The sequence below is a fragment of the Salmo trutta genome, chromosome 16, assembly GCF_901001165.1.
Source record: "Salmo trutta chromosome 16, fSalTru1.1, whole genome shotgun sequence".
Classification (NCBI taxonomy): domain Eukaryota; kingdom Metazoa; phylum Chordata; class Actinopteri; order Salmoniformes; family Salmonidae; genus Salmo; species Salmo trutta.
The window spans coordinates 39483310-39510155 of record NC_042972.1 but is presented as its reverse complement, the minus strand read 5'-3'; the positions used below and the strand labels follow the sequence as shown (position 1 = coordinate 39510155).

At 43.6% G+C, this 26846-nt stretch overlaps 1 protein-coding gene across 4 annotated transcripts in view; it reads left to right on the top strand.

The window, feature by feature from the left end:
* The window catches only part of LOC115150745 (membrane-associated guanylate kinase, WW and PDZ domain-containing protein 3), a 145695-nt gene that overhangs the window by 88967 nt on the left and 29882 nt on the right, over positions 1 to 26846 (top strand). For all 4 annotated transcript variants that reach the window (XM_029694350.1, XM_029694349.1, XM_029694351.1 and 1 more), the window contains exons 2-3: positions 7726 to 7842; positions 13775 to 13894. In XM_029694350.1, the coding sequence (XP_029550210.1) occupies positions 7726 to 7842; positions 13775 to 13894 (237 nt within the window). The remainder of the gene's footprint in view (positions 1 to 7725; positions 7843 to 13774; positions 13895 to 26846) is intronic.

The following is a 26846-nucleotide window of genomic DNA, read 5'->3' as shown; positions in this document are numbered from 1 at the left end:
ATGAATTTTGAAGGATACATTAAAGTCTTGTAAAGTCCTAAACTACTTGATTCACCTAGATTATAATTGTAAAACTTATTTTTGATTAATCTCAGGTAATTGGATTTAAAGAGGGATTAAGATGAGAAGAGCATTAGGAGTGTCCACAGCCAGAGAGAGACATTTTAGGAATGGCCTCATCTGAGGCTTTGGATGCCTCAGTTTTAATTTCTCACCTCAGTGTTACATCCAAACAAACAAGCAAAGTCTGAAGGAGCGCTGCACCAAGCAACACAACATTATGTTGTGAGGAGACTGGGGGGGTTGAGCTCTCACCACAATCCTTCACTCTCCTGAAGATGGGGCTGTACACATGCCCTCGGGACGCTTTTTGCTCACTCAACAATTAAATGCATTGGGGGGCGATGGACTGCCATTTTAGAATGCTCGCAAACAATTGCCTTCTCCCGCAACAAGACATAGAAGAGAGAGGAGCAGTGGCCTGTGGTCAAAGAGAGTAGCAGAATACATTTTTGGTTGCTGTACAGATTATTTTCTCTTGTTTGTCTCATCTAAATGATGAGAAGCACGCAGCCATATTCATTTAGAAATGAGCTCTTTCAGTCCAAACCTAAAGATAGATCAGTAGACCTGGAAGGGACGTGTTTAGGAACGATAAACACGCTGACGCTCACAATGGAAAAGCGTAAGTGAGTGAGTGACGCACATACTCCTTCACTCCTTGTGAAATCTCCAAGGGCTGCCTGCCACAAAACAATGACTGGAGCAGATATGGTCATCACAACAACGGCTAACCCTATTTCAGGCTTATCGGGCACACTGCAGCTACAACGATAATTGGAGTTTGCTCTGTCAGTCAGCCCGTCTGTCAGTTAGACAGTCAGTCAGTCATGCCTAAGAGAGGCTCCAGGATCTGTCTACTCTGATTGCTGTCTTTAGTTCCCCCTTCACAATGGTGCTCGGCTAACGAGCAGGTTGTAGTCAGGCTCATATCTTAGGCCATTGAAGATGATGACGGTGATATAATCCCACATTTCCCTCATCATTAACTAGCCTTCCCTGTAGCTCAGTTGGTAGAGCATGGTGTTTGCAACACCAGGGTTGTGGGTTTGATTCCCACGGGGGGCCAGCACAGGAAAAAAAATGTATGAAAATGTATGTATTCACTACTGTAAGTCGCTCTGGATAAGAGTGTCTGCTAAATGACAAAAATGTAAATGGATGACAGCACTAATGCTAGAGCTGCAGAATGAATCCAGCCAGCAGGAGATGGTACTGATTGATTGACTCAACCACATTATTCTTATTATTATCCTAGACTGTTTTGGTCAATCTGTGCCAAAACTAATGAGATAAGAGATGCATTTGAAATGATTGCAAATAAAGACCTTTTAGTGTTTTGATTAAGGCTGACTGCAGAATGAACAGCGCTGTAAATGCTCTCTAATTCCATCATTTTCTCTTCATGCAGCTGCCTGCTAGGTTGCTAACATCCTGATGTGAGTGTTAGGTCATGTTCTCTCTGTTGTGATATGTTTATGTGTTGTGGTTGGAAGCTGAAAGGGGCATGCTTGGCGGGGGAGCGACTCTGTCACTCCGTCTGAAGACGTGTCTCCTGAGGTCAGGGAAAGTGCCTGGGTTTGTGCATCACTGTGGATCTCTCTCCCCATGTTCCTCACAGCATCTACGCTGGTATGCTTTCCTTTGTTTCTTTTCTATTTTTTTACCTTTTCACTTACTGAGTACATGACCGTGCTCTTGCGCCACACAAACATGACTTCACTTTTACGGAGACATGAGTTGACAACAGGCCTGGGATTAGGAGCCCCTCCCTGAACCATACTGAACAACACAGTCTACTTGAGTCACACTTGTTTTTGGATAGAACTATAAAACAGATCTGTCTCTCGCCAGCAGAGTACTGCGGTAATATGTGTGCGTGTGTGCATGCCTGTTTGTCTGTGTTTGAGGAGAGATGGGCCAGTTTTGTTATCGGTATGTGATACTGTAGTGGGTTGGGTGGATAAATGTGCTCCATTCATGTGTGAGTGTAATCATACTGATTCCTTTTGTTGATCTGAGCCAGATGCTAAGCAAGGCTCCTCACTGGGATGGAGTCGGTGTGTGTTTTACTCTCCAGCTGTATCTGACTCCACTGACCCAAGAATGACATAACAGAAGGATGGACCGCCTACAGCAGAGAGACACAGAGATGGAGAATGAAAAGAGGCAGAATGAGTGAGAGAAAGAACAGATGTTGGAGTTGGAGGGATAAAAGTGAGAGATAAGGAGAGAGAGAAGGAGAGAGAGAGAGAGAGAGAGAGAGAGAGAGAGAGCGACACCATGAGTCAGCATCCTGAGGGTAACCCTCTCCTCCCTCTCGCCCCTTCACAGATACTGGGATACTCTGTTCTTTTCTCTCCTCATGTTATCATGGTTGTGGAGCCGCTAAGCCTGTCACTCTTCTGCTGACTGCTGCTAATCATGAACCTGAGAGGAGCAAGGTCGTCCCTCCTCTGCAACTCTCCTGGGCTCTGTGGCACAGCAGGGAGGAGGGATGGGCGTAGCTTATGGTTGGTTAACTTTAATATGGATGCAGCTGTGACCGTGTGAGCCCACTGGCCCTTGACAGCTTTTAAATCAGCAGCCTCTGCAGACACTGCTATAGGTTGAAGCTCTGGCCTATCCTAGGGCCTTGCACTCTATTAGATAATGTTGCTGCTGCTGTAGCCTACACCCTGTTCTGATGATATAAGTGCAGAGAATTAATTTACATGGCTGGGGATGTGTGAAGTCCATAGCCTTTCCTACTCCTACACAGGCTCAATTCAGACACCATTTACTATCTGAGTTGTAGCTTGACCCGCATCACACCTACAGTACCACTGTCTGAGAGAGAGAGACACCAGGAGCCCAAGGTGCCCTGAGCCAATTTCTCCAGAAAAAAAGGCATCCAGAGCTGCGAGGTTAGAAGCAGTGGATGGATGACACCTTGGGGGCAGCCTGACACCTCAGTGGAGTGATGGTGGGTGCAGAGGTCATTCAGGTGAATGTGTCCCAGCAGGCCTGGGGAGACAGAGGCCCCAGGCGTTTGACTGAGCACAGGGGATCTGAAGCACTGACACCAACAGCCCGCCATTAATTACATGATGGAGTGCTGTGTTTGTGATTGGGCCTCACCGTGGCATGGAGCTAGCATCTGTCTCACAGGGATGAGCACCACAGTGTTAGAGCCTGTTTCACAACACACACTGCTAGGTTAGTAAATGCCTTGATTCCAGCAAAGTCCTCGGCCATATGGAGGAAAGGAATGTGTGTGTGTATCCTCTGCATTACACATAGGGTTGCAAAATTCCGATTGCTTTCCCAAAATTCCCAAGTTTTTCAGAAATCCTGGTTAGATAGAACATTCCCTGTATTGGGAGAGAATAAGCAGGAAATCTGGAATTCTCCATTCAGGATTTCTGGAACACTTGGGAATTTTGGGAAAGTTAATGGAATTTTGCAACCCTAATTACACACATTTGGGACTTTGCCACATTTTAATCTATTGAACAGTAAAAGATTTTCACGAATTCGTCCGGAACATTCATCACGCACACCTGTCCCCTGTTCCCACTGATTAGTACTTGTATAAGTGTGCCCTTTGGTTTCCGTTGTCTGTCGATTATTGTTACTATGTCCGTTGGTACGTGTGAGTACCTGTGCTGTGTGTTTTGGCTTTTGTGCCCTTGTGGATTGCGCAGATGATTACGGGTCTCGTCCCGTGTGCTAATCATTGTGCGCGTGTGTTATTGTAGGTACTCCTCGCTCTTTTGTTTTGTGTTTCAACCCTGTGTTTTGTATGGCGTTTATTTGGTCTTCGTCCCCGTGCCCGTAATTTGGACTTAATAAAAAAAACTATTATGCATTCCTGCACCTGTCTCCTGATCCTTCATGCCAATGTGACAAAGATGCACACATCTAGGAGAAGGCTTTCGGCCAAATGGAGAAGATGCCTTGCTCATGTGACATACTGCATGTAATGGTATCTGGTGGTCGGAGACTAAACCTCCGGACACCCTGCCTTGTCAGGGGGATCTTCACTGTGGCATTTAGATAAAATAATAAATGACCTCCCTGGAGAATTCCACATGCGTTCGAGAAATGTGGAACCATAAGCTACGTACTGTAGGTGTGTCTTGAAAACAGACCAATTAGGGGACTGATGTCTGTTACTCTTTTACCCAGTGGCAGATTCCTGAGCCCTTCTCTCAGATGCTTTTGGGTGTGTGCGTGTGTGTGTGTTTGCGTGTGTGTGTGTTTGTGTGCGTGCGTGCTTGCTTGCATGCGTTTGTGGATACTCGTGTGTGCCTCAACAGTGAGGTGTTAGTTAAAGTGTGGAGGCTCTGAGTCAACCACCCTCAGTGCTCCTCCTCTCTACTGGTATCTGCCCTGAGATGCTACAGGCTCTACAGAGGATTACTGTATTGCTGATGCTAAAAAACAAAGAAATTAAATGTTAAAGACTTCCTGGTGTTAACCTTCCATTTGTGAGTCACTCACTCAACTCCAACCAATATGAGGATGAAAACCTTGTGTAATAAACAGGGATACTGTCACGGTTGTCATAATGAGCAGACCAAGGCACAGCGTGAGTATAGTTCCACATATTTTTAATCTCAGTGAAACAAACAAAACAATAAAGAAACAACGAAACGTGAAGTCATGACGTGCACACAGGCAACTAAACACAAACAATATCCCACAAAACACAGGTGGGGAAATGGCTACCTAAATATGATCCCCAATCAGAGGCAACGATAAACAGCTGCCTCTAATTGGGAACCATATTAGCACCAACATAGAAATAAATATACTAGATCACCCCCTAGTCACGCCCTGACCTACTACACCAGAGAACCAAGGGCTCTCTATGGTCAGGGCGTGACAGATACAAATTGAGAGACTGACTTAAAAGCTGATCATCAAAGGAACCTATCTTTTTAGGAATCATACCCCAATTGATATACCTCAAAATTATTCGGATTCCTTCAGTTACTTCCAATAGTGTGTATGGTAATGGTAACATTCACTGTAGGTAGATGTTAATGGGGATAATGGAAGATACAGATATAGTTGACTGAGAAAGTAGTGGGAAGATGAAACACCACATAGTGAGGAGGAAATGTATAGGTAGTGTGGCAATACAGAGAGAGGCAGAGAAGGAGGGAGTAGAGAAAAGTACAGAGCGAGAGAGAGAGAGAGCTGGAAGACCAGGGAATGTGAGGTGAAGTACAATTATTTTCATTTGTCCTGGCTGGCTGCACTCACTCCAAATACACCAGCATACAGGGCTGACGGGTACTATGGAGGCCATTGAGTCCCCACCTCCGAGTATACAATGACTCTGTTATCTGTGAAGAGGAGGAATGAGGTTCATCTCTGATGTGACAACCTCACTAACACCATCTGACAGGACTGAGCAGGCCACAAAGACTGCATTGTATAGCCACGGGGTTGGTGTGTGCGCATTTGTTTGTTTGTGTGCAGCGTGCGTGCATGCCTGCATTTGTGTGTGCATCCGTGCGTGCATGGATTTGTGTGTGTGTCCGTCCGTGCGTGCGTGCATTTGTGTGTGTGTGTGCGTGCGTGCGTGTGCATGCAAACAGCAGGAGCCTCTCAATAAAATAGCAAAGTAACACATTAATTACATAGTAAGTTTAATCATTCTCAGTCATATTCTAAGTACCGTAAATTATTTGACATTTTGCTGAAGGGAGATTATGCATTGCAAGTCTAGATTGTGGCCTGGTATCAACTTTACCCTTTGAAGTATTTGATGTTATCATTGCCTTGGTCTTCAGAGAGATGTGACATATAGTGTATGGGATGTATTTTAGACTGTTTATATGGCCTGTTTCTTTGGCATTTCTCTGAGGGAAGACTTGCATGGACTACAACCAAATTCTGGGACAGTTTGGGCTGGCAGATTGTGCCTCTGTTCCCCTGTGTCTGTCTGTGTGTCTGTGAGCCTGGACCAGCTGTGATTTGTCCCTCTTTAGAGCCGAAGAGTGGACATGCACAACTTTTATCCTGAAAAGCTGCCCCCATAGGGATAGTAATTCCTAAAACATGCCACATGGCATGCAAAAGAAGGGTTGATTTATGGTAACATCCATTTTTAGGGGCAAAATATGGGTCAAACTGAGTATGATGAGGATATACCTAACGAGTAATGACTCATTTTTATGTTATGTTTTGTCACTGGAGTTCGATGGTGTTTGTCATGACTTGTTCTGTTATAACAGTTAGTTAGGTAGCCAAACATTACATGTCCAATACAAGCGTTTTTCTAAGAACACAAAAAAATATTTAGCAACAATTTGTAATTTTGAGATATGTTCATTTTGACCATTGTTTGATGAACAAGGAGATAAGGTTGTAGATTATGCAGAAATTGTCTCATAGCTCATCTTTATTCTATTACTCTACCTGTACTACATCTCCATTGCTATCACCAGCTATGTCTACTGTAGAGGGCTGTTTCTTTCTGAAAGGATGTAATAGTATTCATAGCCATGCATAAAGAGTTGTGTTGAGTGGAGTTTTGTCTGCCCGGCAGAGAGGAGAGAGAGGGAACATGATGATTACTGAAGCTCAGCGCCAGTCGAGCCATTTCAAAGCCATTTCTCCCCCCACTGCCAGCCTGGAGACGAGGCTCACATCCAAGACACTGAAGATCTGGTCTCTTTTTCTCTCTCTCTCCTCTCCTTTTTCTCTCTCTCTCCTCTCCTTTTTCTCTCTCTCTCCTCTCCTTTTCCTTTCTCGCTCCTCTCCTTTCTCTCTCTCTCTCCTCTCTTTTTTCTCTCTCTCTCCTCTCCTTTTTCTCTCTCTCTCCTCTCCTTTCTCTCTCTCTCTCCTCTCTTTTTTCTCTCTCTCTCCTCTCCTTTTTCTCTCTCTCTCCTCTCCTTTTTCTCTCTCTCTCCTCTCCTTTTCCTTTCTCTCTCCTCTCCTTTCTCTCTCTCTCTCCTCTCTTTTTTCTCTCTCTCTCCTCTCCTTTTTCTCTCTCTCTCCTCTCCTTTTTCTCTCTCTCTCTCTCCTCTCCTTTTTCTCTCTCTCTCTCCTCTTCTTTGTCTCTCTCTCTCCTCTCCTTTCTCTCTCTCTCTCCTCTCTTTTTTCTCTCTCTTTCCTCTCATTTCTCTCTCTCTCTCCTCTCTTTTTTCTCTCTCTTTCCTCTCATTTCTCTCTCTCTCTCCTCTCCTTTTTCTCTCTCCCCTCGTCATCTTCTCCGACACCCAGCAAAATTTCCTCTGCTTTTACAGGATGACTCTCAAGTTCCTGTCTCCTTTCAAACGCTGTATGAACTTCCTCTGTTTTTACAAAGACATTAGGGGGTTGGTTAGAAGAAGCGCTATCTCCTGAGTTTTTGCGTTGAGACCCACGACTTCCTTTGGAAAATGTGTTGTGTTGGCATATGCTTGGTTGTCATTGAAGCTGTGAGTGTCTTGTATGCATATTATATGAAACCTTTGTATGCATATTAAATGAAACCTTTTTGTCAGTCGTATTGTGTAGATGAGGTGCATTCACTGGAGTGACTGATGGAATGGGAAAGCATATTGTTTGTCCTCTAACCTCTTGTTTGACCTCTAGGCTTTTGTTTGGCCTCTAACCTCTTGAAACTGAACCTCTTGTACATTTGTCCTGTAATAACACTTTGTGTCTCTGTCTCTGTCTGCTCAGGGAAGGTTCTGAACACGGACCTGCGCCACTACCTCAGCCTGCAGTTCCAGAAGGGCTCGTTGGACCACAAGCTGCAGCAGGTCATCCGGGACAACCTCTACCTGCGCACCATCCCCTGTAAGTCTCCTCAACCTCTGCTCTGAAATGGCACCCAATGCAGGCCCTGGTGAAATGTAGTGCACTATAGATGACAGACGCACCCCTCAGTGTCTCTCTCACACACACTTGAAAATCACCATGACAACACAAGCAAAGACATCCTCATAAACCCAGACGTTGCTCCAAATTGCAGTCTGTGATTACCGTCTTTTATGCGAAACCTTTTACTTTGAGTGGTTGAAGATATAAGTCAATCTGCAAATGAGATTAAATCTGAATGACCTTTAGAGCCGTCAGTTAAGAGTAGATGTTGAGGTCCTATCCTCTTCTCAATGGTCATAATAGCTGTGTTCTTAGAGTAGGAAAGGATGTTAGGTTCTATTAGAAAAGACGATGAACATGCATGGAGAACAGAGACCTTATCTCCAAATTACTACATTATTATGTAATTACCACAGAGAGTCTCTAATAAGAACAGTAACATGTTTGAGTCCCACACACAGTCCCACTGTTCCTCAGGCTATGGCAGACAGTTCTGCATGGCACTGTCACAAACGCAGGCAGAAGTGTGAAATATTTCCGGGAAGTAAGCAGCTTACCGCTCATGTATATTTACATTTTTGGAGAGGAGGAATATTTCTCCCACTATCACTCCCTTCTCTCAACCAAATCAAATCAAATCAAATTGTATTTGTCACATGCGTTGAATACAACAGATATAGATAGACCTTACTGTGAAATGCTTACTTACAAGCCCTTAACCAACAATGCAGTTTTAAGAAAATAGAGTTTAGAAAATATTTACTAAATAAACTGAAGTGTAAAAAAAAAAAGTAACACAATAAAATAACAATATTGTGTCTATATATAGGGGGTACCGGTACCGAGATAATGTGCGGGGGTACAAGTTAGTCGTGGTAATTTGTACATGGGGGGCCCTCCTCTGACACCGGCCAGTATATAGGTCCTGGATGGCTGGAAGCTTGGCCCCAGTGATGTACTGGGCTGTATGCACAACCCTCTGTAGCGCCTTACGGTTGGATGCCGAGCAGTTGCCATACCAGGCGGTGATGCAACCGGTCAGGATGCTCTCGATGGTGCAGCTGTAGAAATTTTTGAGGATCTAGGGACCCATGCCAAATCTTTTCAGTCTCCTGCGGGGGAAAAGGCCCTCTTCACAACTTTCTTGGTGTGTTTGGACCATGATAGTTTGTTGGTGATGTGGACACCAAGGAACTTGAAACTCTGGACCCTCTCAACTACAGACCCATCGATGTGAATTGGGGTGTGTTCGGCCCTCCTTTTCCTGAAGTCCACGATCATCTCCTTTGTCTTGCTCACATTGAGGGAGAGGTTGTTGTCCTGGCACCACACTGCCAGGTCTCTGACCTCCTCCCTATAGGCTGTCTCTTCATTGTCGGGGAACTTAATGATGGTGTTAGAGTTGTGCTTGGCCACGCAGTCGTGGGTGAACAGGGAGTACAGGAGGGGACTATGCATGCGCCCCTGAGAGGCCCCCGTATTGAGGATCAGCGTAGCAAATGTGTTGTTGCCTACCCTTACCACCTAGGGGCGGCCCGTCAGGAAGTCCAGGATCCAATTGCAGAGGGAGGTGTTTAGTCCCAGGGTCCTTAGCTTAGTGATGAGCTTTGTGTGCACAATGGTGTTGAACGCTGAGCTGTAGTCAATGAACAGCATTCTCACATAGAACCATATGACATTAGTTTTCTATAGTTTGTCTCTGACAATTCCTCAGGTTCTTATGTTAGAAATATTGTTCCAGTATTCACTCTTGAGTGTGTTAGAGTTTCGGCGGGAAAACTGTCTATGAAACAAAGGCACATTCCTATGCACATTTTGAAGAGGGAGAGAGAGAGTCTTCTTCTACATTTACAGTTTCTGTCTCCGGTTTCTGTCTCCAGTCTATGGTCCTAGTTTGTCTATCTCTACTTTACCTGGCAGAGTGACTCGTGTTTCTCTGACTAAATTCTGAGATCTTTGGAAGAGACACGCCATGACCTTGAATTACACAATCTTCCTGAGTTAGTCAGTCCAGTATTCTAGCAGTGCTGTGCTGTAATTACTGTAGGTTCACTGTGTCTTTCTGTTGGTGTGGTATACTCCAGAGGCTAGTCTGGCTCCGCCAGATCTCGCAGGGGACGGACTCAGATCCTTAGATCTCATATCTAGCTTCTACGGGACAATGGTTGCTAGCAGAATTAAATTACTATTTCAGGGATATACTATTTCCTCTTCACACTTTTACAGTACCCCTTGTTTTATATTCCTCCCAAACCTACATATTTCCTGCAGTCCATCCTCTATCAGCTACAGTGGCCTCACTGCATGACTGTGACTCCATAATTCCCTCTCTGAATTACTGTCTTAAAGAGTGACTAAGTCAGAAAGACTGAATGACATCATTCAATCTACCTTACTCTCTCCATCTTTGCCCCCTCTCATTCGCTCTGTTTTTAGCATTCTTGCCTTCCATTTATCTCTTTCATTCACTCCCTCTCTATCCTTCTCTCTCTCTTTTTCCTCTCTCTCTTTCTCTCTCCATATCCCTCCCACATACAGTGCATTCGGAAAGTATTCAGACCCTTTCCCTTTTTCCACATTTTATTAAATTATAGCCTTATTTTAAAATGGATTAAATTCATGTTTTTCCTCATCAATCTAAACACAGTACACCAGGTTTTTAGAAATGTTAGCAAATTTATTCAAATTAAAAAACTGAAATACCTTGTTTACATAAATATTCAGACCCTTTGCTATGCGACTGGAAATTGAGCTCAGGTGCATCCTGTTTCCATTGATCATCCTTGAGATGTTCCTAGAACTTGATTGGAGTCCACCTGTGGTAAATCCAATTGATTGGAAATTGTTTGGAAAGGCACACACCTGTATATATTAGGTCCCACAGTTGACAGTGCATGTCATATCAAAAACCAAGGCATGAGGTTGAAGGAATTGTCAGTAGATCACAGAGACAGGTTTGTGTTGAGGCACAGATCTGGGGAAGGGAACCAAAAAGGTTTCTGCAGCATTGTAGGTCCCCAAGAACACAGTGGCCTCCATCATTCTTAAATGGAAGAAGTTTGACCTAGAACCCGATGGTCACTCTAACAGAGCTCCACAGTTCCTCTGTGGAGATCGGAAAACCTTCCAGAAGGACAACCATCTCTGCAGCACTCCACCAATCAGGCCTCTCTGGTCTGATGAAACCAAGATTGAACTCTTTGGCCTGAATGCCAAGCGTCTCATCTGGAGGAAACTTGGCATTTTCCTTACGGTGAAGCATGGTGGCGGCAGCATCATGCTGTGGGGATGTTTTTCAGCGGGAGGGACTAGTCAGGATCGAGGGAAAGATGAACGGAGCAAAGTACAGAGAGATCCTTGATGAAAACCTGCTCCAGAGCGCTCAGGACCTCAGACTGAGGCGAAGGTTCACCTTCCAACAGGATAAATACCCTAAGCACACAGCCAAGACAATGCAGGGGTGGTTTCAGAACAAGTCTCTGAATGTCCTTGAGTGACCTAGCCAGAGCCTGGACTTGAAAACGATCGAACATCTCTGAAGAGATCTGAAAATAGCTGTGCAGCGACGCTCCCCATCCAACCTGACAGAGCTTGAGAGGATCTGCAGAGAAGAATGGGAGAAACTCCCCAAATACAGGTGTGCCAAGCTTGTAGCATCATACCCAAGAAGACTCGAGGCTGTAATCACTGCCAAAGGCCCTTCAACAAAGTACTCAGTGAAGGGTCTGAATACTTATGTAAATGTAATATTTCAGTTGTTATTTTTTAATAAATGTGCAAACAATTCTTAAAACTTGTTTTTGCTTTGTCATTATGGGTTATTGTCTGTAGATTGATGAGAAAAAAAACAACTGAATCCATTTTAGAATAAGGCTGTAACGTAACAAAATGTGGAAAAAGTCAAGGGGTCTGAATACTTTCCGAATGCACTGTAAATACTGTATGATGTGTTAGCAACACATTACTCTGGATCAAAAGTATTCTGTTTATAGCTAATATCACTGAATCAATTTTAAATCAATACACTGAAAATTATCAGTCAGAGATGAAAAAATTGGATTTGTCTGTCCTTTGCTTGTGTGTATCACAAAGTTCCTGTAAGGACATGCTGTCCTTGTGCTTTTGAGAGCTTTCTAGCACTTTGGGTTGATAATGCTCCATTACAAAAACCAAACATCACCCACTCCCCTTGGCGGGACCAGGGCACAGCCTCATTATGGTCTGTGAGTGGGCCATGAAAGATGGGACAATCAAGAGGGAGAGAGAGAGAGAGTGAGTGAGGGAGAGAGAGTGCTCGCAGGTCCTTACTGTGTGCCTTGATAATCCCTGAGTCTCCTTCATTGGGTCTCAGACTGCCTCCATGTCCTCTAGATGGTAACACAGGCGCAGCACAGGCTGCTGAATCTGGCTCTCCTGATTGAACTCTTGGTAACATAAAACCATTGAGTTTAGTTTTTGCGTGAATATAGTTCAGTGCCACACTAAAGTAGGCTTGACATTGTATTCTGAGGTCTTTGTAAGAGACATACCATGGCCTTGAATTACATGATCTTCCTGAATTCTGGCTTTAATGTAATACAGTTCTTTAATAAAACATTTTTGACAATCCTACACACTTATACATTTTTTAGCTATAACCCATTTTCTAGCATTAAAGAAAGCTAATGCTTGCAGTCAGGCATTACTGAGACATCAGAAGTTCAGAGTGTCTCATCTTCAAAGTAAGTGCTATGGCCACAAAAAGGCTGATGCTCCTCGTTTTTGCAATGCTTTCTTCCCTCTGTATTATTTGACAGCGAATCCCAGTGGCATTTTCAAGTGCCAACATGAAACAATGCAAAAAAATGCCATGTTATTTTTCTGTCCCTCTTTTTCTGAGTGAAACCGCCTCTGATGTCCCTGCTGTGGCGTGTGTCTTTGTCTGTGGCTGTGGCATCCATGCAAGCCAGGTCTTTAAAAAGTAGGACTGCAGTATTTGAAAGGGAGAGATTATGAAAGACTTGATGGGGCGCCAATTTGGGTCCAAGGTAGACACATGTTCATGCATTCTCATTGTCGCTCTCACTCACACATACATACAAACACACACACAGAGGCATGCACACACAGACACATGTGCGCACACACACATGCACACACAAACAAACACACACACACACACACATTGCCAAGAGTTACACTGCTGAGGGAAAAGTGATTGCTTCTGATGAACGTGACCATGTGAATAACTATGCATAATGGCAGGAAATGACTGTTCTCTGTGATAAAGCGTTTATACATCTTCCTATTTCTCTTGTCTGCTTAATGAACTGCATTTCATTTTCATCAGGGACATTTATTATCTGGGGAATTTGTTTGAAAATTCTGCTCCCACAGCTCATTTGAAAGTAACCGTAAATTAACTATTGACTGTGTCAGGATAATTTTTTTCAGTGTGCTAAAATACTTTCTGCTTTCAAGTAGATACTTAGCACCCTCAAAGCAAAGCATAGTTCGTCCTCGTTGTCTTTCCCTCAACAGGTTGACAATGGAATAATTACAGTAGCAGCAATATTGATGTGACATCTGGATGATGCTGCAGGCAAGATAGAGGCTTGGCAGGTAGCGGTGCCCTCAGTAATTGGGCCATGGGGGACATTTTCTGGGACCAAAGCTGTCATGGGGAGACAGAAACAGACATCCTGTTAATGAGAGAATGCTGTGAACTCCCTGATGCTCATATCACACAAGCACCATGTCCTTTTCTTTTGGTTACATCATCTCTGATACCAGTGGCCCTCACTCCATGTTTCCTAAATCAAATCAAATGTTCTACCATTTGTATCAGTGTTCATGGGCGCATTCTGTCTTAGGTTGTGGTTGCATTCTCATATGCTCATAGGTGTGTGTTTGTTTGTGTGATTGACAGGCACCACACGGCTGCCAAGAGAAGGGGAGGTGCCGGGGGTGGACTACAACTTCATCAGCGTGGGAGACTTCCGTATCCTGGAGGAGAGTGGCCTTCTGCTGGAGAGTGGAACCTACGATGGTGAGCACTCACTAAGGAAGCGTTCAATAATGAATTGATTAATACGCTTAGTAGTCAATTGCATTGACCAAGGCTAAATTGATTGGTCAGGGAAACATGATTAAGAGGCTTGTTAGAACTGAAACCTTTGATCACAAGGATACTCAAGAGCCCTTGTGCTGCTCTATCCATTAAGAGCTCTTATAATCTGCAGAGCAGCAATGTGCTGGTCCACCTGATCACCACTCTCAGTAGATCTTTCAAACTGCTGAACCCACTACTGCAGAGGAGGAGCTATTTACTCATGTGATGATGGCCCTCTCTACCTATTACCTTTATTTAACTAGGCAAGTCAGTTTTAAGAACAAATTCTTATTTACAATGACGGCCTAGGAACAGTGGGTTAACTGCCTTGTTCAGGGGGCAGAATGACAGATTTATACCTTGTCAGCTTGGGGATTCAATCTGGCAACCTTTTGGTTACTGGCCCAACGCTCTAACCACTAGGCTGCCTGCCAGCCCTATGAGGGGGGGCTGTGTTCACTGCATGCTTCCAAAAACTACTGGCAGCTACTGGATATCTTTAAGTGGGTTTCCATCAGTGGGATATCCTCTCAGACAGAAGAGGAGTCCTCTTCTTTACGAGGGAAAATCTGCATCATTTTTGCCTCAGTGGTGACACACTGAACTTGGCTCGTGTGAACTCCTGTACTCTAAGTAACCATACCAAAGGCTGTTATAGCCAGGGGTGATAGTTCACATTGTCACTGAGAGGGGAATACAAATATGTTTTATTTGTAGGGTTGTTGACACAAGGAAGGCTGTTTCTGGGTTTTCCTGATAATCTATGTAGTCCATTACAGTTGAATGAGCTCTTATCAGTTGTTTTACTTTAGTTATACTACAATGGCACATTAAGTACTTACCCTGTATTATGGGGTTGAATAGTCTCAGAGTATTTATGTCGTGAAGGGATTGGAGCCGGGGATTTTTTTCACATTGTTTGATGATTATGGCAATAACATGATAATCTCCTCTCTTTAAGCTCAGTCTTTCATACACCAAATCCCAGCTGTCTGCTGTGGAATCAGAATGGAATGGACTCAGTCTTTGAATGTTAGAGGCGCACCTCTGGTCTAGTGGTTGGCCCACATCACTTATCCTTCTCTGCAGTGTCTCTCCTATTGCCTCCCGTTTATATTCCCTGTGATGGAGAGTTTAAAGATGAAGTCAAATCCTCATCTGGAGTAAGAGTCTTACCAAGCAGCAGCTCCGTTTCTATGAAGGGGTTTGGTACTGGCAGGTCCTGGCTGTTGACAGTCTTCTGAGCCCTCTGATGTGATGCTCCCTGAGGTTCCCCTTCCTGTCAGTCAACTCACAGCTGACAGACGCAGGTCAACACTGACACCTCCTCACACACACTTTGAGCAAATCGCAGCCCTGTTGGCATGGGGGAAATACGGAATTGAGATCACATACGGTAAGAAAGGAACTGCAGGTTTCAGGAGCTGCCAAGTCAAGGGACAGCCACCCGCGACTGTGAGCTTCCCTTCATCTCTCAGCTGCAGCCAGACCTGTGGGTTTTTCTGCACCTTTAAAGGCAGCCAGATAACACACAACACAGAATGCCGTTTAGCTGGGCTGTAGTAAAGCACACATTCTGAATGATTTGATTAGGCTAGAGAGAGAGAAGAGGGGGAAAGGGCCAGGGATAGATTTATAGGACTTCAGCCAAGCGCCCAGAGTCAGCTTTTCAACGGCAAGCTCTCAAATCTGTACACTAGCAGTGTTTGGCTGGGTGCATATATGTGTATTGACATTCCAAGGCTCTAGGCTGCACTTTGCTGTCCATTGAAGACCCTGATAGTGGTAGGTCCTCGACAGGAACTTGTTTGGCTGCTGGGCATTTCCATCAAAAAGACCCATGAGCACCAACATGTGAAGTTCATAGGAGCATATCAAATTAGGTGTCAAATGTACATTTTTGTCATTTAGCAGACACTCTTATCCAGAGCGACTTTCAATAAGTAATACATGCATACATTTTTGTACTGGTCCCCAGTGGGAATTGAACCCACAACCCTGGCATTGCAAGCACCATGCACCACCAACTGATCCACACAGGAAAGCTAAGAGTCTATGTTTTGGGGAAATTAAGGCATAGATTCATTTTTTTTTAAATGCTCCATCTTACAAATTAGGCATAAGAAAAGGCTTTGATTTCTGGGTAATTAGATACGAAAGGGCCTTATAAAACATCTACCATAAAAAGTCTTAAAAGGTATCAGAAATACGTCCAAACACAATGATGTTGATGGCAAGACAACTGGCAACGAATATCAACACTTACATTTAGTTTTAGAGAAATTGTTTACATACTCTAAGTTTAAGAAATATTGCCTTGTGCATTGTAATTTCGTTAACAAAGACCCACATATCCTCATGAGGAGGAAGGATGATGAAACCTTACAGAAGTAACAGACCTACCAATTGGTTATAGTGATTTTACTGATATCATTTTTGTTTATGAGTTATTAAGTGATTCAAACTCATAATTCTGTCACCAAATTGATAACGGAATTACAGCAAATGAATTGGCTACAATTCATAGCCACAAACGACAGTTGGGTCCCCTGCTACTGTCCTGCCTCCCACTGGCATACTGTTATGTTCAGCTGGTTACTGTTTTCTTTCTCTTTCTGTTATCTGGTGGTCAAACCAAGAGTGTTAAAACAGTCTGAGTCTGGACAACCTCTCCCTCTCTCTCACTCTGCCTCTCGTTCTCACTCTCCAGTTAATGTCACCTCTCCCAGCTCTTACTGACACCTACCCATGAGCCCCCTCTCCTTCCATTTACTTTGACCAGCATCCTCACTCACTGAGCACTGACCGACACCGGACATCCATGGACGTTAAAAGGTAGTTAACATTTGGTCAGTCCACCCTGGCCTTAGTGTTAATGTTCACAGACAGACCAGACTGGACCAAATCTGAACCTATCATAGACATATGTTTCACAAGTTTGGATAGCACAGTACTGTACAGTGAGTAGAGCACATTAGAGTACAGTACAATACACTACTGTACTGAACTGTACTCTACTGTACTTAACTCCACTGTACTGTACTGAACTGTACTCTACCCTACTTTACACTGCTGTGCTGTAGTGTACTGCCCTGTACCGCTTTTGATACTGTAGCTCAATAACCAAAATAGATTTTTCAAACTCAAGGTGCCATGTCATAGCTGACACCCCATTCTTTCTGCAGACATCTTTCAATCTTAATTGGGAACTGCCCTACTGGCACAGAGCTGTGGTCTCCCTGCACTATGAGTAAACTCAGTACAGCTGGGGAAGTCATTTGATAGTGGAATGGGATTTTTTATATTTATATGTGCTTGAACTGTATCCTTATTTTGCCATAAAGAGTATACTGAGTGAGAGTGTGAAAAATGAACAAGACCCAGTTCTGCTGGAATAGCCTGCTGTATTCGAGCCCTCTAGTTTATTTTATGTCTTAATTTTTAGTGCCCATACATATGACTAGCCCAACTGACTTTTACAGTATGTTGTAACCATATTACTCTTCAATGTGATTCTTAGCTAATCTTAATGGTGGTTCGAATAGCCCATTAGCCATTCGCTGCTATAGCTTGCATCCCTGCTCTCTGGCTGATTTGTACTGCTGTGCCAGACAGTCAGAGAACTAGCACTATTATCCTCTCTCTCTTCCCTTACTTCCTGTCATCCCTGGCCCTGTTAACCCCCCACCTCCACACAGACCACACAGGCCCACCCGGTGTAGTGCCAGACCTGCCTTGCCCAGTGAGCTGAGGCCTCTCCCCTCTCCCAGGCGGTGCTACTGGGATGCAGTTCGTGCCAGGGTGACCCACAGGGTCCCAGGTTTCATGACACAGCCATCTGTGCCAGGCTCTGAGAGGGAGTCTGTCTGGGCTCAGCCCTCACTCCGGCTCTGCTCTTCTGTGTGGTTCAGGTCTGGTCAGGCAGCACAGCACAAGGACAGCTGCCCAGAAATGAACAACGCACATAGTTTGGCGCTGCTGACATCACTGTTACTAGGAAATGGGAAAGTCTGTCTAATTCAAATTATTCTCAGATGTATTTTGGGCAGGGAATCCCACTGTGTTCATGATTCTGATTTCTATGAGAACATATGGGCCTAGAGCAGTGGGACGATTATTTCTTGAGTGGATGGTCAGGGGGCCGGAGCATAATTGCAAGTAATTTGTAGATTGCAAATTGACCGCAAGAAGCCCAAACAGATATAATACTATACATAATAATTTTATATTTGCTTACTTTTGTATACGATCACATACACTGAGTGCACAAAATATTAAGAACACCTTCCTAATATTGAGTTGCACCCCTTTTGTCCTCAGAAAAGCCTCATTTCGTCAGGGCATGGACTCTACAAGGTGTTGAAAGCGTTCCACAGGGATGCTGGCCAATGTTGACTTCAATGCTACCCACAGTTGTGTCAAGTTGGCTGCATGTCCTTTGGGTACACATGTGAAACTGTTGAGCGTGAAAAACTCAGCAGCGTTGCAGTTCTTGACACAAACCGGTGCTCCTGGCACTTACTACCATACCCCATTCAAAGGCACTTAAATTGTTCGCCTTGCCCATTCACCCTCTGAATGGCACACATGCACAATCCATGTCTCAATTGTCTTCTTTAAGCTGTGTACTCCCCTTCATCTACACTGATTGAAGTGTATTTACGAAGTGACATAGGGCATTGCACAATTGGCCCAGCATCGTCCGGGTTAGGGTTTGGCCAGGGTAGGCTGTCATTGTAAATACGAGTTTGTTCTTAACTGACTAAGTTAAAAAAAGGTAATGTGGAAAAAGGCCAAAATGTGGATGTTTCAATTAAAAAAGACTATCACATGACTATGGAAATGTGATTTTAGAGACACAAAGTAACAATAGGTTATGATTAAAGGGTTAGGCTGTAGTGGGCTCTCATCATCATTATTCACATCATTCTAATTAAATCAAGTCACAATTATCAGCTTTGGTATTGACATTAGTGAGCAGGCTTTCTGAGTGAGGACAGACACATGGTTAGGCCTACCAACGGAAAAAGTCTGAAAAATGTAAATTATTTTGAAATTCGGACCATAGAAAACCAATGTTTATATAAAATGTCTGCCTTTTGCCATACATTTAAACAAGTCTAATAAGTTAATTTAATATAAGACAACATCACAAAATCTATTTAGCCTACGTTGTTTCATTTAGTCTCATTATGATACTGTACATTTTGGCTATTCAAAATAACAGAATACCATATTTTTAGTTGACTGTATAGGCTATTATGCTAAAGATCTATCTGAGATTCAACTTTTAGGCAAGGGCATCTTTTAAAACTATTTTGATACTCACCTCATGTCTTGATAATATCAATGAGAATGTAGTCAGTAAATCAGCATTTGTCCATCTATCCCATTGTTCCCATTTTCAATAAAAAAAAATATGCATGAGCGATTCATAAGACTATAACATTGGAATGTTGTAAAGTGCTGTCCTTCCCTGGCTGCTGAGGACACTCAGGTGAAGCCATTGAATAAAACGAATTACAAGGAAATAAAGCTTTTTAGCTGTTGAACCAGTTTTTTAATGCTACAGTATAGGCCTTCATTTTTATCCTGTATAGTTGGAACTATACTTTCCGTAAAGTATGAGACATCAAAATGTTTTAGAAAAACCTTGTGTGCTGTGTATCATAACAGCTGTTCACTTTACAGTTATTCTGAAAATGATTTTCTCAATCAGCTGATGATTGTTGAAACAGGGTTCAAGTTCAATGTCTAATTTCACAGATAAATGCTTATAATATTGACAGGCAATCAACACTGCCATTAATACAAGGGACGATTTTATATCACACGATTTTGGACTACTAAAATGTTATTAGAATGTATACAAAATACGGTTCTAGTTTTCATACTTAAATGTAAAATAATAATAGGCACACAAACAAAGGAATACTATTTTAGTATTATATTATCTTAAGATTATCACCAAGACAGGCAGACAGTCCAGACAGACAAACAGTACAGTAGGCTATACATTACAAAAGAAGAGCATGCGATATTTTAAGAGATTTAAGAGAATTAATGCAAATGTATGCTGCTAATGAACAATAACTAGGCCCAATTCATTAACATTGAAACTATCCTCTTTGAACTGCCAGATCTGAATAAATGGATTGGATGGATGGCTTCGATAGTCCAGCAATCATATTGGAAGTCGTGCATATGCTAATAATCCAAATATTCTGCTTAAAACGATCTCTCACTGCTACCCTCACAATTCATTATTCTTAGAGTAGGTCAGAAGAAGCTGCATTGGATCCTCTCTGTGCATGAAAAGAATATCCTGGTGCATGAAGGCTACACCGACGGGAAAGACAGACTGCAAATAAATCCTTCTGGAAGTGGACTGAATATGATGTTTCCAATGCATAGGTCACATAACCCTCACTGATGGGGTTATTGCAAAGTTATCTGGAGAACACAACCATATCCCGGACAATGCTCAGATGTGGATCCGAAAGGTGGCGATGAATGGCCTGAAGGTGAAAAGCCTGGAGACCCAGGATGAAACCGATGAAGTTGTGGACCGTGGTAACACAGCTTGCCTGCGTCTATTTGAGGAGAAAATACATTCTTTAAAACGATTAAAAAAAAGTGAAACTAGATATAGGCCTTGATATAGTATAGACTGTTTTTAGCCTTCGGCCTTTATAAAACCATATGAACTAATTTCGAAACAATATTCTGCCCATATGAACACATTCATTTTAGGCAATAACTGAACCAATTTCTGTAGGCTATATACAGTTGAAATCTGAAGTTTACATACACCTTAGCCAAATACATTTAAACTCAGTTTTTCACAATTCCTGACATTTAATCCTAGTAAAAATTCCCTGTTTTAGGTTAGTTAGGATCACCACTTTATTTTAAGAATGTGAAATGTCAGAATAATAGTAAAGAGAATGGTTTATTTCAGCTTTTATTTCTTTCATCACATTCCCAGTGCGTCAGAAGTTTACATACACTCAATTAGTATTTGGTAGCATTGCCTTTAAATTGTTTAACTTGGGTCAAACGTTTTGGGTAGCCTTCCACATGCTTCCCACTATAAGTTGGGTGAATTTTGGCCCATTGAGTCAGGTTTGTAGGCCTAGATTTTATGCTTGCACATGCTTTTTCAGTTCTGCCCACACATTTTCTATAGGATTGAGGTCAGGGCAATGTGATGTCCACTACAATACCTTGACTTTGTTGTCCTTAAGCCATTTTGCCACAACTTTGGAAGTATTCTTGGGGTCATTGTCCATTTGGAAGACCCATTTGCGACCAAGCTTTAACTTCCTGACTGATGTCTTGAGATGTTTCTTCAATATATCCACATAATTTTCTTACCTCATGATGCCATCTATTTTGTGCAGTGCACCAGTCCCTCCTGCAGCAAAGCACCCCCACAACATGATGCTGCCACCCCCGTGCTTCACGGTTGGGATGGTGTTCTTCGGTTTGCAAGCCTCCACCTTTTTCCTCCAAACATAACGATGGTCATTATGGCCAAACTGTTCTATTTTTGTTTCGTCGGACCAGAGGACATTTCTCCAAAAAGTACAATCTTTGTCCCCATGTGCAGATGCAAAACGTAGTCTGTCTTTTTTATGGTGGTTTTGGAGCAGTGGCTTCTTCCTTGCTCAGCAGCCTTTCAGGTTATGTTGATATAGGACTCGTTTTACTGTGGATATAGATACTTTTGTACCTTTTTCCTCCAGCATCTTCACAAGGTCCTTTGCTGTTGTTCTGGGATTGAGTTGCACTTTTCGCGCCAAAGTACGTTAATCTCTAGGAGACAGAACGCGTCCCCTTCCTGAGCGGTATGACGGCTGCGTGGTCCTATGGTGTTTATGCTTGCGTACTATTGTTTGTACAGATGAACGTGGTACCTTCAGGCGTTTGGAAATTGCTCCCTAGGATGAACCAGAGTTGTGGAGGTCTATTATTATTATTTTATTCTGAGGTCTTGGCTGATTTCTTTTGATTTTTCCCATGATGTCAAGCAAAGAGGCACTGAGTTTGAAGGTAGGCCTTGAAATACATCCACAGGTACACCTCCAATTGATTCAAATGATGTCAATTAGCCTATCAGGAAGCTTCTAAAGCCATGACATCATTTTCTGGAATTTTCCAAGCTGTTTAAAGGCACAGTCAAGTTAGTGTATGTAAACTTCTGACCCACTGGAATTGTGATACAGTGAATTATAAGTGAAATAATCTGTCTGTAAACAATTGTTGGAAAATTGACTTGTATCATGCACGAAGTAGATGTCCTAACCGACTTGCCAAAACTATAGTTTGTTAACAATACATTTGTGGAGTGGTTGAAAAACAAGTTTTAATGACTCCAACCTAAGTGTATGTACATTTCTGACTTCAACTGTATGTGTTTATATACATTACCAGTCAAAAGTTTGGACACACCTACTCATTCAAGTGTTTTTCTTTATTTGTACTATTTTCTACATTGTAGAATAATAGTAAACACATCAAAATGATGAAATAACACATATGGAATCATGTAGTAACCAAAAAAGTGTTAAACAAATCAAAATATATTTCATATTTAAGATTCTTCAAAGTAGCCACCCGTTGCCTTGATGACAGCTTTGCACACTCTTGGCATTCTCTGAGCACTTGTTGGCTGCTTTTCCTTCACTCTGTGGTCTAACAAATCCCTAACCATCTCAATTGGGTTAAGGTTGGGTGATTGTTGTCACGCCCTGACCATAGAGAGCCCTTTTATTTCTCTATTTTGGTTAGGTCAGGGTGTGATTTGGGTGGGCATTGTAGATTTTGTATTTCTATGTTCTATTCTATGTTTTCTATTTCTTTGTGTTTGGCCGAGTATGGTTCCTAATCAGAGGCAGCTGTCTATCGTCTGATTGGGAATCATACTTAGGCAGCCCTTTTTCCCACTTTCAGTTGTGGGATCTTGTTTTTGTATAGCTGTTAGAAGCCTGCAAGACTTTTCGTTCGTTGTGTTGTTTATTGTTTTTTTTCTGGTTCACCTTAAATAAAATGATGATGAACCCAACTCACGCTGCACCATGGTCTACCCATAACAACGAGCGTTACAGAAGATCCCACCAACAACGGACCAAGCAGCGTGATCAGGAGTGGACATGGGAGGAAATACTGGACGGGAAAGGACCCTGGAGTCAGGCTGGGGAATATCGCCGTCCGAGGGAGGAGATTGAGGCAGCGAAAGCATAGCGGCGATATTACGAGGCACTATACCAACCATGAGGCAAGCACGAGAGGCAGCTCCAAAAGAAAATTGGGGGGGGGCACACGGGGAGATTGGCTAAGTCAGGGTTCAGACCTGAGCCAACTCCCCGTGCTTACCGTGGGGAGCATAGGACTGGTCAGGCACCGTGTTATGCGTTGATGCGCACGGTGTCTACAGTGCGCAGCCACAGCCCGGTGCGCTCAGTGCAAGCTCCTTGCAGTTGCCGAGCTAGAGTTGGCATTCAGCCAGGAAGGATTGTGCCGGCTCAGCGTTCCTGGTCTCCGGTGCGTCTCTTCGGCCCAGCTTATCCTGCGCCAGCTCTACGCACGGTAACCTCAGTTTGCCAGTGCGGCCTGTTCCAACTCCTCGCACTTGCCGGGCTACGGGGGGATCCAGCCAGGACGAGTTGTGCCAGCACTGTGCTCTAGACCTCCGGTGCGCCTCCACGGTTTAGTGTGTTCTGCGCTGGCTCTACGCACTATGCCTCTAGTGCGCCTTCATAGCCCAGTCCTGTGCCAGCTCTCCACACTCACCGAGGTAAAGTGGGCATCCAGCCAGGGCGGGTTGTGTCAGCCCTACGCTCCAGACCTCCAGTGAGTCTCCCCAGTCTGGTGAGACCTGTTCCGGCTCCACGTAAGAAGCCTCCAGTGATGATTCATGGTCCGACGCCTCCAGTGATGATCCATGGTCCGACGCCTCCAGTGATGATCCATGGCCCGGAGCCTGTAGTGATGATCCATGGCACGAAGCCTCCAGTGATAATCCATGGCCCAGAGTCTCCAGTGATAATCCATGGTCCGACGCCTCCAGTGATGATTCATGGTCCGGCGCCTCCAATGATGATCTATGGCACAAAGCCTCCAGTGATGATCCATGGCCCGGAGCCTGTAGTGAGGATCCATGGCACGACGCCTCCAGTGATGATTCATGGTCCGACGCCTCCAATGATGATCCATGGCACAAAGCCTCCAGTGATGATCCATGGCCCGGAGCCTGTAGGGATGATCCATGGCACGAAGCCTCCAGTGATAATCCATGGCCCGGAACCTCCAGTGATGATCCAGGGCACGAAGCCTGTAGTGACGATTCATGGCAAGGAGCCTGCAGCGATTGTTCCCAGTACGGAGCCTACAGCGACGGTCCCCAGTCCAGAGCCTCCAGCGGCGGTCTGCAGTCCAGAGCCTCCAACGGCGGTCTGCAGTCCAGAGCCTCCAGCGGTAGTTTGCAGTCCAGAGCCTCCAGCGGCGGTCTGCAGTCCAGAGTCTCCAGCGGGGGTTCGGAGCTTCCTGCGACGATCTACGGTCCGGTTCCTCCGGCAACGATCTACGGTCCGGTTCCTCCGGCGACGATCCACGGTCCGGAGCTTCTGGCGACGATCCACGTTCCGGCGCTTTCGGCGACGACCCCCGAAAGAGAGTCACCACAGAGGATGGCGGATCCGCGAGTAGAGCGGGGTCTATGTCCCGCACCGGAGTCGCCACCGAGTCTAGATGCCCACCCGGACCCTCCCCTATTGAGTCAGGTTTTGCAGCTGGAGTCCGCACCTTTGGGGGGGGGGGGGGGGGTACTGACACGCCCTGACCATAGAGAGCCCTTTTATTTCTCTATTTTGGTCAGGTCAGGGTGTGATTTGGGTGGGCATTCTAGATTTTGTATCTCTATGTTCTATTCTATGTTTTCTATTTCTTTGTGTTTGGCCGAGTATGGTTCCTAATCAGAGGCAGCTGTCTATCATTGTCTCTGATTGGGAATCATACTTAGGCAGCCCTTTTTCCTACCTTCAGTTGTGGGATCTTGTTTTTGTATAGCTGTTAGAAGCCTGCAAGACTTTTCGTTCGTTGTGTTTATATTTTTTTTCTGGTTCACCTTAAATAAAATTATGATGAACCCAACTCACGCTGCGCCTTGGTCTACCCATAATGACGAGCGTTACAATTGTGGAGGCCAGGTCATCTGATGCAGCACTCCATCTTTCTGCTTCTTGGTCAAGTAGCCCTTACACAGCCTGGAGGTGTGTTTTGGTTCATTGTCCTGTTGAAAAACAAATGGATAGTCCCACTATGCACAAACAAGATGGGATGGCATATCGCTACAGAATGCTGTGCTAGCCATGCTGGTTAAGTGTGCCTTGAATTCAAAATAAATCACTGACAGTGTTACCAGCAAAGCATCCCCACACCATCACACCTCCTCCTCCATGCTTCATGGTGGGAACCACACCTGCGAAGATTATCCGTTCGCCTACTCTGCGTCTCACAAAGACACAGCGGTTGGAAGCAAAAATCTCAAATTTGGACTCATCAGACCAAAGGACAGATTTCCACCAATCTAATGTTTATTGCTTGTGTTTCTTGGCCCAAGCAAGTCTCTCTTCTTATTGGTGTCCTTTAGTAGTGGTTTCTTTGCAGCAATTTGATCATAAAGGCCTAATTCACGCAGTCTCTTCTGAACAGTTGATGTTGAGATGTGTCTGTTACTTGAAGTCTGTGAAGCATTTATTTGGGCTGCAATCTGAGGTGCAGTTAACTCTAATGAACTTATCCTCTGCAGCAGAGGTAACTCTGGGTCTTCCGTTCCTTTGGTGGTCCTCATGAGAGCCAGTTTCATTATAGCGCTTGATGGTTTTTGCGACTGCACCTGAAGAAACTTTCAAAGTTCTTGAACTTTTCCGCATTGACTGACCTTCATGTCTTAAAGTAATGATGGACTTTGATTTCTCTTTACTTATTTGAGCTGTTCTTGCCATAATATGGACTTGGTCTTTTACTAAGTAGGGCTATCTTCTGTATACCACCCCTACCTTGCACAACTCAACTGATTGGCTCAAACTCATTAAGAAGGAAATAAATTCCACAAATTAACTTTTAACAAGGCACATCTGTTAATTGAAATGCATTCCAGGTGACTACCTCATGAAGCTGGTTGAGAGAATGCCAAAAGTGTGCAAAGCTGTCATCAAGGCAAAGGGTGGCTACTTTTTGGTTACTACATGATTCCATATGTGTTATTTCATAGTTATGATGTCTTCACTATTATTCTACAATGTAGAAAATAGTACAAAAATAAAGACAAACCCTTGAATGAGTAGGTGTGTCCAAACTTTTAACTGGTACTATATATATATATTTTTTTACTATTAGTTTTTATTTTATTTATCTTTATCTTTAACTCCACATTGTTGGAAAAGGACCCGTAAGTAAGTTTAGTCTACACCTGTTGTTTACGAAGCATGTGACAAATACATGTTATCTGATAAGATTGCTTGATTGTCATCCCTAATGTTTTCCTGAACTTTCCAATACTTTTCTGATGGATTTCAATCACTCCAAAGCATACTTCCTTCAGACTAAAATGTTTCATTACCTGATTTTCCATATAATGTGCTATACCTTTTAATGGGAATACGATAATGGCAGTAATGGCAAGATAATGACAGTAAGGTCAGATTCTAAAGATTAATCAGAATATTTTACACATTTGTTTCTGATACCGCCAAGTGTCCTAAAATAGAGAATAAGAGATTCAAATAGCTTGATGGTCCATGTTAATAAAATATTAAATGTATATATCTGATTAATATCATGTATGAATAAATTTGACTTTGTGACTCCCCATTCCCGTTCTCTG